This window comes from Sinocyclocheilus anshuiensis, unplaced genomic scaffold (genome assembly GCF_001515605.1).
Source record: "Sinocyclocheilus anshuiensis isolate Anshui unplaced genomic scaffold, SAMN03320099.WGS_v1.1 scaffold339, whole genome shotgun sequence".
Lineage (NCBI taxonomy): Eukaryota > Metazoa > Chordata > Actinopteri > Cypriniformes > Cyprinidae > Sinocyclocheilus > Sinocyclocheilus anshuiensis.
Window position 1 is genome coordinate 378996 of NW_015552548.1, and position 12957 is coordinate 391952.

Genomic DNA, 12957 nt, shown 5'->3' on the forward strand with positions numbered 1-12957 from the left:
AAGAAAATAACAATTCAAAAGAAAAAAATAAAACTAAAAATAATAATAATAATAATAATAAGTAATGACCAGTGGTATTTTAGTATCACATACTATTATCATTTTTATTAAGATTTTAAATTAGTTTTTATTTTTCCATTTTCATCCAGTTTGGTTGTGTTTTGTCATTTGTATTATTATTATTATTGCTATTATTATTAAATATGTCCTTAGTTTTATTCATTTTTCAGTTTTAGTACTTTAACTTTAATGAAAAATAGAAATCTAGTCTCAGCAACTAGGTGAAATTAAATAAGCTTAAGTTTTAGAGAGAGAGAGAGAGAAAGAGAGAGAGAGAGAGAGAGAGAGAGAGAGAGAGAGAGAGAGAGAGAGAGATTGAGCGAGAGAGAGAGGTCTTTTAACCAAAATTGAGATTTTACTCAGTAGCAGCTATAGCTATTTTGGGCCCAAATGTTGGTTTGTGATTACTGTTACCTTTTTTTTTTTTCCTTTTCCTATAAATTTCCCTTCTAATGTGGGACAGACCAAAACAGTGGCTCTTAATCTTGGTCCTGGGGACCCACTGCTCTGCACATTTTGCTTGTCTCCCTTATTAAACACACCCGATTCAGATCATCAGCTCGTTAAGAGACAGATCCATGAACTGACCTGAGTGTGTCAGATGAGAGGGACATACATAATGTTTTGGAGGCAGAGCCGGGGGTCCCCAGGACCAGGATTAAGAGCCGCTGGACCAAAATCACCCTGGTGTGTGTACACTTAATGAGACACCAACGTGTACCGTATTAGTGGAAAGTGCCAGTCAAGGAAGCTCGTTTTCAGCAGCATCTCTACAGCTCTCATGTTAGTGCAAGTCCTTGCCGCGGGATGTTCCAGACTCTCATCTCCGCTCTCTACCCAAACACCCACAGGTGCCACAGCCGGGTTCCTCTCTGCCAACACTCTCACATCTGTGGCCTTTCTCCTGTTTCCAGAGGTTATCCTTTTATTTTCTTTTAAGAGCTTCTTTTGTGTTATCGAAGAGCAAACCCTTACTTTAGCTGGTTTTGTTTGATTCATTTTCGTGTAAAACCTGGTAGATATGAATTGGTATTACTATCATTTATGGCTTTTCGGGAGTCACTGATGTTCAGACCTTATTACCAAGCAAGACACCGATCCTTCAAGGAAAAACTAAACTTCTTTATAGGACTCTTTATACGGTACAGCGGTTCATAATGTTTCTACTGTCCTAATGCAAATTGCGTTAATATTTCTACTGCTGTAACTGTCAGATTAAAGTTACCGTTGTCAATGACGCTAACAGGATCACAACCTTTTAGACCCGCCCATTTATGATTCTATTGGCTACAGCTTGTAAAGATAAGATTTTATTCGTCGAAAGTAACGCCATTCAAAACTTGTAGCTATTAGGCCACGCCCGATATGCTCCTAAATGTAAGTTCGATGGGGAAAAGAATACCTGCTCGTTTTAGTTCCATGACAAGTGTAATTTTATTACTAGACCTGAACGAATGTCAGTGACTAAAATTAAATATGGTGGTTTTACACAATTACACATCCCTCTAATTCTTATTATAAATTTGATTTATATTGTGTATCAATTTTAAACGGAGTTGTATTTATTATTATTAGGCTATTACTATAAGATATTACTTGAAATGGTCATGTTGCTATAAAAATTATTTTTTATGTTTATGGAACTTCTGCTTATGGAAGTCCGTTTCCGCCACGGAATAAAATGACAAAATAATAATTGAGTCTTCTAACTTTTTAAAAACTCCTCTTTAAAATCCGAATCGTAAAGTCACCCTTTCTTTCTTTCTTTCTTTCTTTCTTTCTTTCTTTCTTTCTTTCTTTCTTTCTTTCTTTCTTTCTTTCTTTCTTTCTTTCTTTCTTTCTTTCTTTCTTTCTTTCTTTCTTTCTTTCTTTCTTTCTTTCTTTCTTTCTTTCTTTCTTTCTTTCTTTCTTTCTTTCTTTCTCCACCACTTACAGTCTTTTAAAAATTTTGTTCGTGCCTGGAACTGTTTTGGAGGCATTGTTTTTCCACAGGGTATTCTATTAGCGTTCCCTGCGCTTATTTGGGTTTCTGTCTCTAACTTATACATTTATGCATGGGTATGAATCAACACAAGAACAGCCTGCTCCCTTTACAATGCCTGTTCTCAACGGCCATGACCATGCCTAACAAGGAGCCTACTGTGTCTTCTGTGTGAATCAGCATGCACATTGTCTCTCCCTTTTCAGGAACAGTATGAACTTCAGTGAGAGAGACACGATTACATAATGTTCAGATTATGAGCAGGAGAAACACAGGACAAAATCAAATATGTAAAAGATTGCATTCAGGTCTTTCTCAATCTTTTATTTAACATCTTCATTACAGATCAACTCTACTGTCATTTACATTCACTAAAATAAAAAAGGAAACAGAGAAACTAGAAAAGGAAAGAAAAACATCACTGTTGGCTTGACAAAGCCTTTCCTTGAAATTGTGTTGTTTGAATACTTGGGCAGTTTGAACACATACAGACCTATTTAGGTGGTTGCTAGGGCATTGCTTGGGAGATTTGGCTGGTTGTAGAGATTTCAAATTCTGTACATTTGAACGTTTTTGTTGTTTCATTATTTTTTGTTATTAATTTTTATTTCTTAATATTTCTGACCTCACGCATGCACTCTGAGGCGAGCTCCGCAGTACACTTCTAACCAACAATCTAAGCAGTGTTATGTCATGAAAGTGTGGGAGGAAGACTGCGAGGGCTCAGTGCGATTTGGGACAGGGCCTATGGAAGGCTCAAGACCATAAAATTTGGTCCGAATGCAATGATAGGTTGTCCTACCTCCACGTGTACACATACCTCCACGCAGCCAATAGCGAGAGCTTGAAGCATGGCTATTGTAGCTGAGCCAGAGGGTGTTTAGCCTGTGTGGAAAAGGCATGGGGAAAAGACATTCAGATTCCGTTACTGAAGTGGAAGCCAAAAGAAGACTTCAAAGACAGGCCAAAATACAGAGAGACAGACAAAAGGTTTAAAAAAAGGGTAAACATTGGTGTTTTTAGAATATGGAGGAATTTGATGGAATGTTTGGGTTTCAGTCGATACGACAAACTCATGAGTTTATTCTAGACACGACAGGTAAGCGAAAGTTAAAACTTTTAGCTCAATATTTTAACTTAGAAGTATTCCTAATATGTTGAATCTTTTGTTGAAAGTAGCCTACTTTTATCTGTTGAGACATGCCTTCACTTTTATAGACCCGTAAGAGCTGTGTTTGTGATGTTTTGGGGGAGAGTGGCGTTTGCAAAGGTTGCCTGAAAACTTGCTTTATTTTTCGAGTTCTGCTAGATGACACTAGTAGAGCAGAAACTGCTACCCTACCTTAAACTTGGGCTGCATACAAATCGCTCACTTCCCTACTATATAGTAAGTGAAAAAGAATTTGCGACAAGAGAAATATGTCTGAATTCACAGTACTCATTAAGGGTATAGACATACATTAATGCAAAAGTATTTGTGCAGTATCTGTCTTTTTGCAGCATGTGGGCTCGGCAGATGTGGTAAGTGCTATCATCTATGTTTTTGTGGAGCCTCTGGGATCCTGTGGAGGGGTGGATGGATCCTCAGGCATCCTGGCTGGAGACGAGGACGCAGGGCGCTGAGAGGCTCGATCAGACCCTCGGCTGCGGGGCGAGGAGGGGGCTGGTGGGCTCTGACTGTGTCCCCTCCTCCGGCGATGGTGCGGTGGGGATTTAGTGGGGGTGCGAGGGTATCTGCGAGAGGAGCGCGCTGGCAGCTCAAGCAAGTCGGATGGAGGAGGTACTGAGCTGCTGTAGCTCGGAGGGCTGCTGCTGTTGGAGGTGCATGTTTCACACGTTGACGCTGGTTCGCCGGGAGGAGAATCCTGAGGATGTCAATTAAGTGCAGACATTTACAGTCTTCACACGCCTACATCAATGCACTTGAAGGCACGGGAAACTTCTAGGCTGTTCTTGTAGCACAGAAATATGATAATCTCATGACCTATTCTGCTGTACAAAATATTAATGAATATTAATGTCTAATGTAAAGAGATGTTGAAGTCAGGGTTCAAGCTTTGCTCTCTGACTCACAGACAGCTCTACTGAGGTAATGAACCACTCATCCACTTGAAAAGCTATTTTTAAACATAAAGCAGGTGTGCTGGGAGAGGGAAATTCAATAATGATGTCATAATACCTTCTCTTTTAAGATGTAGAGTGATACAGGATTCCTGCGCTCGTGATCAGTCATTATTGGGATGGCATCATCTAGAAACATAAATGAATATAATATAATATAATATAATATAATATAATATAATATAATATAATAATAAACACATGAATTAAAAATACGTCAATAAACATACATGTTTGCTGAACACAGAATATAATTTATATATATTTATAAATGGCTGTCCACTGCTCCGGGTGTGTGTTCACGATGTGTGTGTGTGTGTGTGTGTGTTCACCGCTGTGTGTGTGCACTTTGGATGGGTTAAATGCAGAGCACTAATTCCAAGTATAGGTCACCACACTTGGCCACATGTCATGTCTAACACAATATTTTTGCTTGTTTTTAAAAATTGAGGGACGAGTCAAAATTATTTTCTGTGGTAATAATAAATAATCACACATTTTAGCTGACAATTTAATTTAAATTTTAATTTAATTCAAGTTAATTTAATTTTTCTCTCCAGCATTATGCATCCTTTTCACAGACTGTGATGATGTGTTTCAATTTTCATATTTGTTTTAAATAATGTACAATTATAACACTATACTTTGTATTATATTACCTTTGCATCAAATTACTAAAAACTAGTTAATGCTGCTTTGAGGGTGTTTCTAATACAGCGGCTGTGGGAGTGATGATAAATTTGCCATAATTATTATATTATATTATATTATATTATATTATATTATATTATATTATATTATATTATATTATATTATATTATATTATATTATATTATATTATATTATATTATATTATATTATATTATATTATATTATATTATATTATATTATATTATATTATATTATATTATATTATATTATATTATATTATATTATATTATATTATATTATATTATATTATACAATTTTCATATTTTTTTAAATAATGTACAATTATAACACTATACTTTGTATTATATTACCTTTGCATCAAATTACTAAAAACTAGTTAATGCTGCTTTGAGGGTGTTTCTAATACAGCGGCTGTGGGAGTGATGATAAATTTGCCATAATTATTATATTATATTATATTATATTATATTATATTATATTAGAAGGATTAATAAAATACAATTAAATAAAAATCTTTAAAATCAATAAAAATACAAAATGCATGTCTGTTGTACAGTATTTAAAATAAAAAACTGAGGCATGAGTCAAAATTATTTTTTATGGTATCAACAGTACATTAGAACATTTCTTTTAATTCCTAACAAATTTAAGCTTAATTAATGAGCCTGTTTGCCCAAAAGATTTACACTTATGAAATCGATATCAGCATAATTACATACCCTCTGGCTTGACGTCTTGATACCTGATGTGATGATTTTGTGGAATGGATCGGGGTTTAACAGTTTTGGACTTCTGTCTTTTTGATCTGTTAATGAAAGTATTTGTGGTGACAAACAGTTTACACCAACAACATTGTCAACTTAAGGATGGACGAGGGGCAAAGGAAAAAAAAAAAGTCATACTTTTTTGACGGCTTCCAGCAAGCACACACAGTTACAAGGGTGACGAGGAGGAAGATGCCCACTGTAGACAGTATGATATAAAGAGTGCTCCTTTCTGGAAACAGAAGAACATTTTCAGCCGTTTTTACTTCTTAAAGAACTGCAAACATAAGACACAAATATGTACTGAATATGTAAAATTATGCTCAAATAACCCATTCTTACTGTAAACGGTGAGTCTGACTGGTAGACTTCTCATGCTACTAATAGGGTTCTCCACCATACAGCTGTAGACGTCGTCATCAACCATCTGAACACGTGTGATGGTCAGGACCTTCTGATCCGGGGACAGCAGCAGACGGGTCTCGTTTAGTAATGGATGACCACCTTTTGCCCAGCCGTAGGTGGTCTTAGTGCCTGTTTCATGGGTGCAGTTTAGTGTGAAATTCTGCGTCAGTTCCAGCACGGTGGAGGTGACCATGTGGACATGTGGTTTAGAGATTGGCTCTGGCAAAATATCAGGCATGGTTTTATTGTTATGAGTTACTGCTATAAATAGATTATGATACCAGTTAGGATTGTGTTATGTTTGATTTTTCTTACCATCCACCGTCAGATTGATGCTGCTCTCTCCAGTGAAGGTATCATCGGTGATGGAGATCCCTACTTCATAAGTGCCCTCATCAGACAGCTTGAGGTTATGGAGTAGCAGCGTTCCATTCTCAAACACAAGGATACGGTCTCTGTATTCTGGTCGCAGGTTACCAATGATCTCCGTGCCAATGGACTGGACCACTGTAACAGGTTTGTCCCTTTTCAGATGCCATTTGATTACAGGAGGATCCAGACTGGTGCTTGAGTATCGGACGGAGAGCAGAGCTTCTCCACCCACCGTCCCTCTGATTAGAGTCTCAAGACTGGTGATGTTCACTCCCTGAACACATGCTGTGACATGAACAATCTAATTCAGACATCTGATTTATGAGACAAATGCTAGTTTGCCAAAATGCCAAGAGATCAAGTCAGCACCAGTGACGTAATTATCAAATAAGTAAAAAAAAAAAACAGTAATTTCCTGAACTGTTGTTGACTGCACTCAAAAAAAAATGTAGGCCTAAATTTAAGATTTCTGTTTTTGAATTGCTTATAAAATTTCCATGTTTTATCATAAACAAAAGATAACACTTTATTTTAAGGGCCAATTCTCACTATTAACTAGCATGCATATTACTAGCATATTGGCTGTTTATTGGTACTTATAAAGTCAAGTCACCTTTATTTGTATAGCACTTTAGACAATACTGGTTGTGTCAAAAGCCCATTTCAATGTCTTATTCTATTTTACCCCTAAACTTAACAACCACCTTACTAACTGTTAATAAGCAGCAAATTAGGAGTTTATTGAGGCAAAAGTTGTAGTTAATAGTTGATAGTGAGAATTGGACCTTAAAATAAAGTGTGACCGAAGAAGCTAATAAACTTAAATGTGATGCATATTTGTGAGCCATACATTAATGAAACAGGTAATAAACAGGTAAGATTCCTAGTACTAATAAACTGAATGTGTTTTAAATCAGGTTTATATATTTATCATCAATAAATCTAACTTGTTATAATCTCATACATTTTAACTAAGTGAATATTCCTCGTTCCTCATTTTAATAATGTTCATACTTTTTAGCTGAATACATGTAATTGTTTTCACAATGAACAGTTTTATTTTGATTCTCCGCAATTTGAATACGTACATTCTGAAAATATTATTTAATTAAAACAGATGTGAAAAGTTAGTGGTTAAACTGTCACGATTTTGAGTGCAGAAATGACTGATAAATATGCATCACATAAAGTTTATTATTTTATGTTTAATTCAAACGAATGGAAATTTTCTCATAGTGCTTTTAGTGTTTTTTTTTTTTTTACTAAAAAAACACATTTTATACAGCTCAGTGTTCATATCAGGGTTCATAATCAGAAGTTTGATGGTTTGATCCACAAAAGGACTGACCCATGACATGAGCCATTATGTATTATGCTCATACATAAAGAGTACATAATTATTACCTGCGTTAAATATGACTGATACTGTAAAATCGTGCCATTTTTATTCAATTTAGCATTGCATTTCTTTCACCATATTATAGAAGTGACACATTTTTTATTCTGAATTGTGACATACATTTCAGTCAAACTCAGTGAAATTTTTTGTTTAAATTTTTTTTTTTTTTAGAAAAAGAATTATTCACAATAGGGCCAACAACATGCATTTAGAAAATAGATGCATTTCTATTTCATTCCAACTTTAGGTTGTGTTCACTTTAGGTGATGGTTAGTGCATGCAGATTTGGCATTCCCCTTATTATTGTTTCCACACACACAGGGAAGATTACTCTTAATTTGTCAGTTTGGTAAGGCCTCACCCTGCCTTCTTTCTGACTTCACTGCAATCTTGTGCATGTAAAGCTATAATAACACTCATCAGATCCCATTGCCAGAGAGGGCAACAACATAACTTACGTAAAGCACACTTGCACAGTCCAAGACACCTTTTACAACGAGCTCTTTCAGATATTGATGACTAATATCACAAAGTCACAAGCCAAAAATGGGTCACAGCTCTGTTCTGACAGGCTCACAGACAGCAGGAAAAATAATGACAAATAACAAAATGTAACTAACTATATAATCATGCATAGTTATAGCAATATTCACTACCATTTAAAAGTTTGGGGTCTGTAAGATTTCTTTAATTTATTTGGAAGTAGAGTTTTATGCTCACCATAGCAGCATTTAAAAAACGACTTTCTTATATATATATATACTGTATTTTAAAATGTAAATTATGTTTTTGAGGCCAAAGTTGAATGGTCCTTCAGAAATTATTCTAATATGCTTTAGAATATGCTTAATTATTAAACGTCAATGCTTCATTCTTAAAAAGATTTGTTTTACTTTAGTACTGTACAATAAATGTTTTAGTAGGTCACCTTTTAAAGCTGTAAGTATTCTAATGTAAAGCATCAAAGATTCTCATTCTCTTTGTCTGATAAGCAGCAGAATAAAGCCTGTGTGGAAACAGCTCATCTCCTTAGTAACTGCTTACAGTGGGAAAGGCCTGCCAGAGATGTGCACACAAAAGCTTGAATTGTTTGGCCCAATTTCCTGGCATGAAAAGAACCTACAGAGCGACAAACAATCAGTGTGATTAGATGAAAAGTGACACACGGGGCTCCTGTGAGTCTGTTGATGACAACATTGGCCAATTGTACAACACAAACAGCTTCTAAAGCAGTCATGATGTGAGGATAGGAATGGGTTTTCATGATGTTGTAAATAGCAATATAAAGTACATTGTAAGTCATCATAGTCCATCTAGTAACTTATGGTCTTAATGCTGATATCTGCTCTGACACTGCTTCATGGCACAGCATTACACTGTACAGGAACCTATAGAAACAAAATTTTTATTTTACTCAAGTTGTATTTTTTTCCATTTTCATTTGAGTGTGGTATAGCAATGTTCCAGGTTTTTTTTCATACTCATACTATGAGATTGTCATAGTCATACTCATAATGTATGAATGTCACTGCATTATATAACCCAATATAAAATCCAATGGAATTTATTTTAACCCTGTACATATGAAAAAATAGTCAGAAAAATCTACTTTTGTTTACTTTTTTTTGCATGCATGTTTTTTTGAGTATAATATTTGATATAGCATGCTTTTATGATATATATATATATATATATATATATATATATATATATGGAGGGGAAAAACACCTCAGTTTCATTCAGAGGCTCAAACTGAACGTACTTGTAAATATACAATTTGGTGCAGTTGCTGATATTTACATGTCCAGAAAGTAAGATGAAATTCTGAAAGCTTGTAATGTAAATCAATGAAATCCTGTATAGCAGACAACTTACATAACATGCATAGACATAGCAGTTGTCACTCTATATAGCCCAATAATATGATTTTGTAAGATGATATTTCAATTCTTAGATTTATGATCAAAGCTCTGTAGTTTTTATTGAGGTGGAAAACATATAATGCAATGCAGTGCAATGACGACTGAAAGGCAAATAAATGTTCCTCAAAAGCCTGATGTATCATTTTTGATAGTCATATTTTAACATGATTTTTCTAAAAAACAAAAAAAAAACAAATGGTGGATGGACAGTCAAGTCCAGTAAGTGAAATATTACCAACATTATAAAAGTTATTCTCTCGTTTACTATTTAAAAATGTAAAAAAATATTGAAAAAGATTTCACAGCAAAAGACGTGTACCAATTTTAGAAAGGCCTTTTACTTGCTAAAAACGTCAGTCAGATGACAAAAGGCATGTAGAAGATTGTGTAAAACAGGTTTTTCAGCAAAGTTTTGATTATGTTGATCATTTAGGGCCTCAGACATTTGCATATCAAATATGACACAGTAGCCTTTATAGAGTTTTAAAAAAATGCAAGAACACTTTTTTAAGTATAACATTTCATAAAAAGCGATTTGTCTGGTTTCAAATGATAACAAAAATAGATATTTTGTTATTAAGATAAAAAGAACTGTTAGACATTTTGGCTGCCAAACATCAGCTAAAAATCATATTGACACCAGTTAAAGATTTCAGAAAAGCTCAAAAAGTGACACTAGTTTAGAAGAAAGCTGTAGCATTATTTGTTTCCCACTTGATTTGAGATTTTGTTACCTTATGCTATGAAATTCATCCATTATAAGTGTGATAGAAGTGTCCAAAATGGTCTAAATGTACTGGTCTGCACATTACAAGACCCATCAGAACTTGCCATATGCAATGACATTAAACTCCTTGAAATATCTCAGCTAAAAATCATATTGACACCACTTAAAGATTTCAGAAAAGCTCAAAAAGTGACACTAGTTTAGAAGAAAGCTGTAGCATTATTTGTTCCCACTTGATTTGAGATTTTGTTACCTTATGCTATGAAATTCATCCATTATAAGTGTGATAGAAGTGTCCAAAATGGTCTAAATGTACTGGTCTGCACATTACAAGACCCATCAGAACTTGCCATATGCAATGACATTAAACTCCTTGAAATATCTTATACAAAACAGAGAATGTAAAAAGGTAAAAGAACTTTGGTTTTGAGCTTTCTTTAACCAGCCATAACTACACCACAAGTTCTCGATCTAGGCCAACAACATTATCATTCGCTAAAAAGTTACATGTGTCCCTCTTACCTGAGTGAATCAGAACTGCAAGGATCAAGAGGAGAGGAGCAGCAAAAGCAGCTGATGCCCAAGAGAAAGCCTCCTTCTGTGCCTTCATCTTGGGTCTAACTTTCACAGTCTTCCCAAAACAATTAGCATGATTTGTTCACTCTGAGCACGTCCCCCACCTCAGAGTCCTGCCATTCCTTCCGAGGCTGGGCTATGCCATGCTGCTGACAAACACACACGCATAAACACACACAGACCTGCACTCACTCACACATGTGCATGTGCACATGCATTCTCACAACCAGTGCACTATGATGGCATGTTTGTTAGTCATTGAATGGGCCTGTTTGTGTAAGGGGAGAAGGGGGTGCTATGTGTGGGGAGGTGTTGTTGCTTCATGGCCTGACTGTTTATTGTATTTCACAAATGAATTTTTCTTTTAGTAATTAAGATAATAATATAATAAAATAACAGGGTTCTTTAAAAAATGATAATGCAACATAACATCTCATGTTAGATGAATAAAAACGAGATGAAAGGAAATAATGGAAAAATGACAATGACAAAACAGCATTGACAGTATTTTAAAGGGATAGTTCCACCCCAAAATTACAATTTTGTAATTATTTACTTGCCCTCATGTCGTTCCAAACCTGTATGACTTTATTTCTTCTTCTTTATTTACTTCAATGTTGGTAACCATACAGTTTCTCAACAGTTTCCATTGACTTCCATTGTATTTTTTGCCCAGATAATAAGCCAAGGGGAACCCAAACTGTTTGGTTAGCAACATTCTTCAAAATATGTTCTTTCGTTTTCTGCAGAAGAAAGAAAGTCATAATGGTTTGCAATATCATAAGGGTGAGTAAACAACATCAAAATGTTCATTTTGGATGGACTATCTCTTTAAGACTCACACAAGTGCCTGCCTCTCCTGATACACTTAAAAAGAAAAATTAAATTAGAAGGGGAGAGCAGGCATAAAAAACCTAAGTGAAAAAAATAAGCTGATCTGGTATCTGACTTGCCATCAAACAACTGATCACAAGGCATGTCAAGAACCAGAACTGGCTGATTTTAGATTGCAACTGACTAATAACATGGACAATGTTGTTTTTCAAGATTTTATGTTCAAATGTATTTTAATGTACAAGGTAGTTTGCACAAGTTTAGATGCTGGTCGCCATTTCCTCTAGTTTATTTTTCACCATATTTTCTTGATACCTTTGTTTGACAAACAATAAAAAAAAGCAAATATTATATATCTGCATAAATTATATACACCTTAAGAATATGCAAAAGTAGACTCTCAATTAATATAAATTGTGTGCATAATAAATATAATTGAATTTTATTTCAAATCTCTTTTGTCTGTGAATTATAATTCATTTCCAGCACTTTCTGCTCCACTTTTGCTGATTATTAATCATTTTCTGTATACAATGTGATGCTGATATATCTTTCCATCTGTCTCTTTACAACATTGTTTCTTTGTTATAAGCTGCATTAATCTCTGTGCTTGTGTTTTATCAATGGAAACATGTAGTCAGAGGCGGACAAAGTACTCAACTCCATTACTTGAGTGAAAGTACAGATACTGCTGGTCAAATATTACTCCATTACAAGTAAAAGTTGTAAAGACAGATTTTTACTTAAGTAAAACTACAGAAGTACTTGCTTTTAAAAGTACTTAAGTAGCAAAAGTAAATTTCCTTTTTTATGTCAATGCACTGTTTTATTGTTGTACGTAATACTTGCAATACTTCTGAAGCAACTTAGAATACGTTACACCTACTGAATACACTGACTAGCTTGTAGTATCTTTGGAATAAAGAGCTTTTAGAATGTTAAAAACCTATGGGGAAAAAAACAAAACAAAAATAAATATTTAACACCCCCACAAAAGCAGGATGGTAGTGATCTCACACAGCTCTGACAGTGCGTGCACAGATCTATGTGTAGCCATTCAACCACATTTGAACAGAGTGGACAGTGAAATCCTGTAAATACAGAGTGATAAGGAAGAAAAAAAA

At 34.8% G+C, this 12957-nt stretch overlaps 2 protein-coding genes across 3 annotated transcripts in view; both read right to left on the reverse strand.

Moving 5' to 3' along the window:
* LOC107664306 (coiled-coil domain-containing protein 15) overlaps positions 1-1187 on the reverse strand; it is a 17039-nt gene extending 15852 nt beyond the window's left edge. For both annotated transcript variants that reach the window (XM_016454834.1, XM_016454833.1), the window contains exon 1: positions 862-1187. In XM_016454834.1, coding sequence (XP_016310320.1) covers positions 862-1059 — 198 coding nt within the window. In that variant the 5' untranslated portion in view covers positions 1060-1187. The remainder of the gene's footprint in view (positions 1-861) is intronic.
* A 1112-nt stretch (positions 1188-2299) lies between these two features.
* Positions 2300-11244, reverse strand: LOC107664307 (hepatocyte cell adhesion molecule-like). Its single transcript, XM_016454835.1, has 7 exons — positions 10946-11244; positions 6319-6660; positions 5941-6222; positions 5737-5830; positions 5554-5639; positions 4221-4291; positions 2300-3906 (listed from the first exon to the last, which is right to left on the reverse strand). Exons 1-7 carry the CDS (start codon positions 11031-11033, stop codon positions 3577-3579), a joined length of 1293 nt encoding a protein of 430 aa, XP_016310321.1. The 5' UTR covers positions 11034-11244; the 3' UTR covers positions 2300-3576.
* Between the last annotated feature and the right edge of the window lie 1713 nt (positions 11245-12957).

Excerpts from the sequence above, each read along its gene's own strand:
- LOC107664307 (XM_016454835.1), bottom strand. The coding sequence starts at position 11,033 with ATGAAGGCACAGAAGGAGGCTTTCTCTTGGGCATCAGCTGCTTTTGCT. Across the intron at positions 5,831-5,940 it reads AGTCAGACTCACCGTTTACA|AAAGGAGCACTCTTTATATC; the intron begins GTAAGAATGGGT and ends TTCTGTTTCCAG. Across the intron at positions 4,292-5,553 it reads TCAAGACGTCAAGCCAGAGG|ATGATGCCATCCCAATAATG; the intron begins GTATGTAATTAT and ends TTATGTTTCTAG.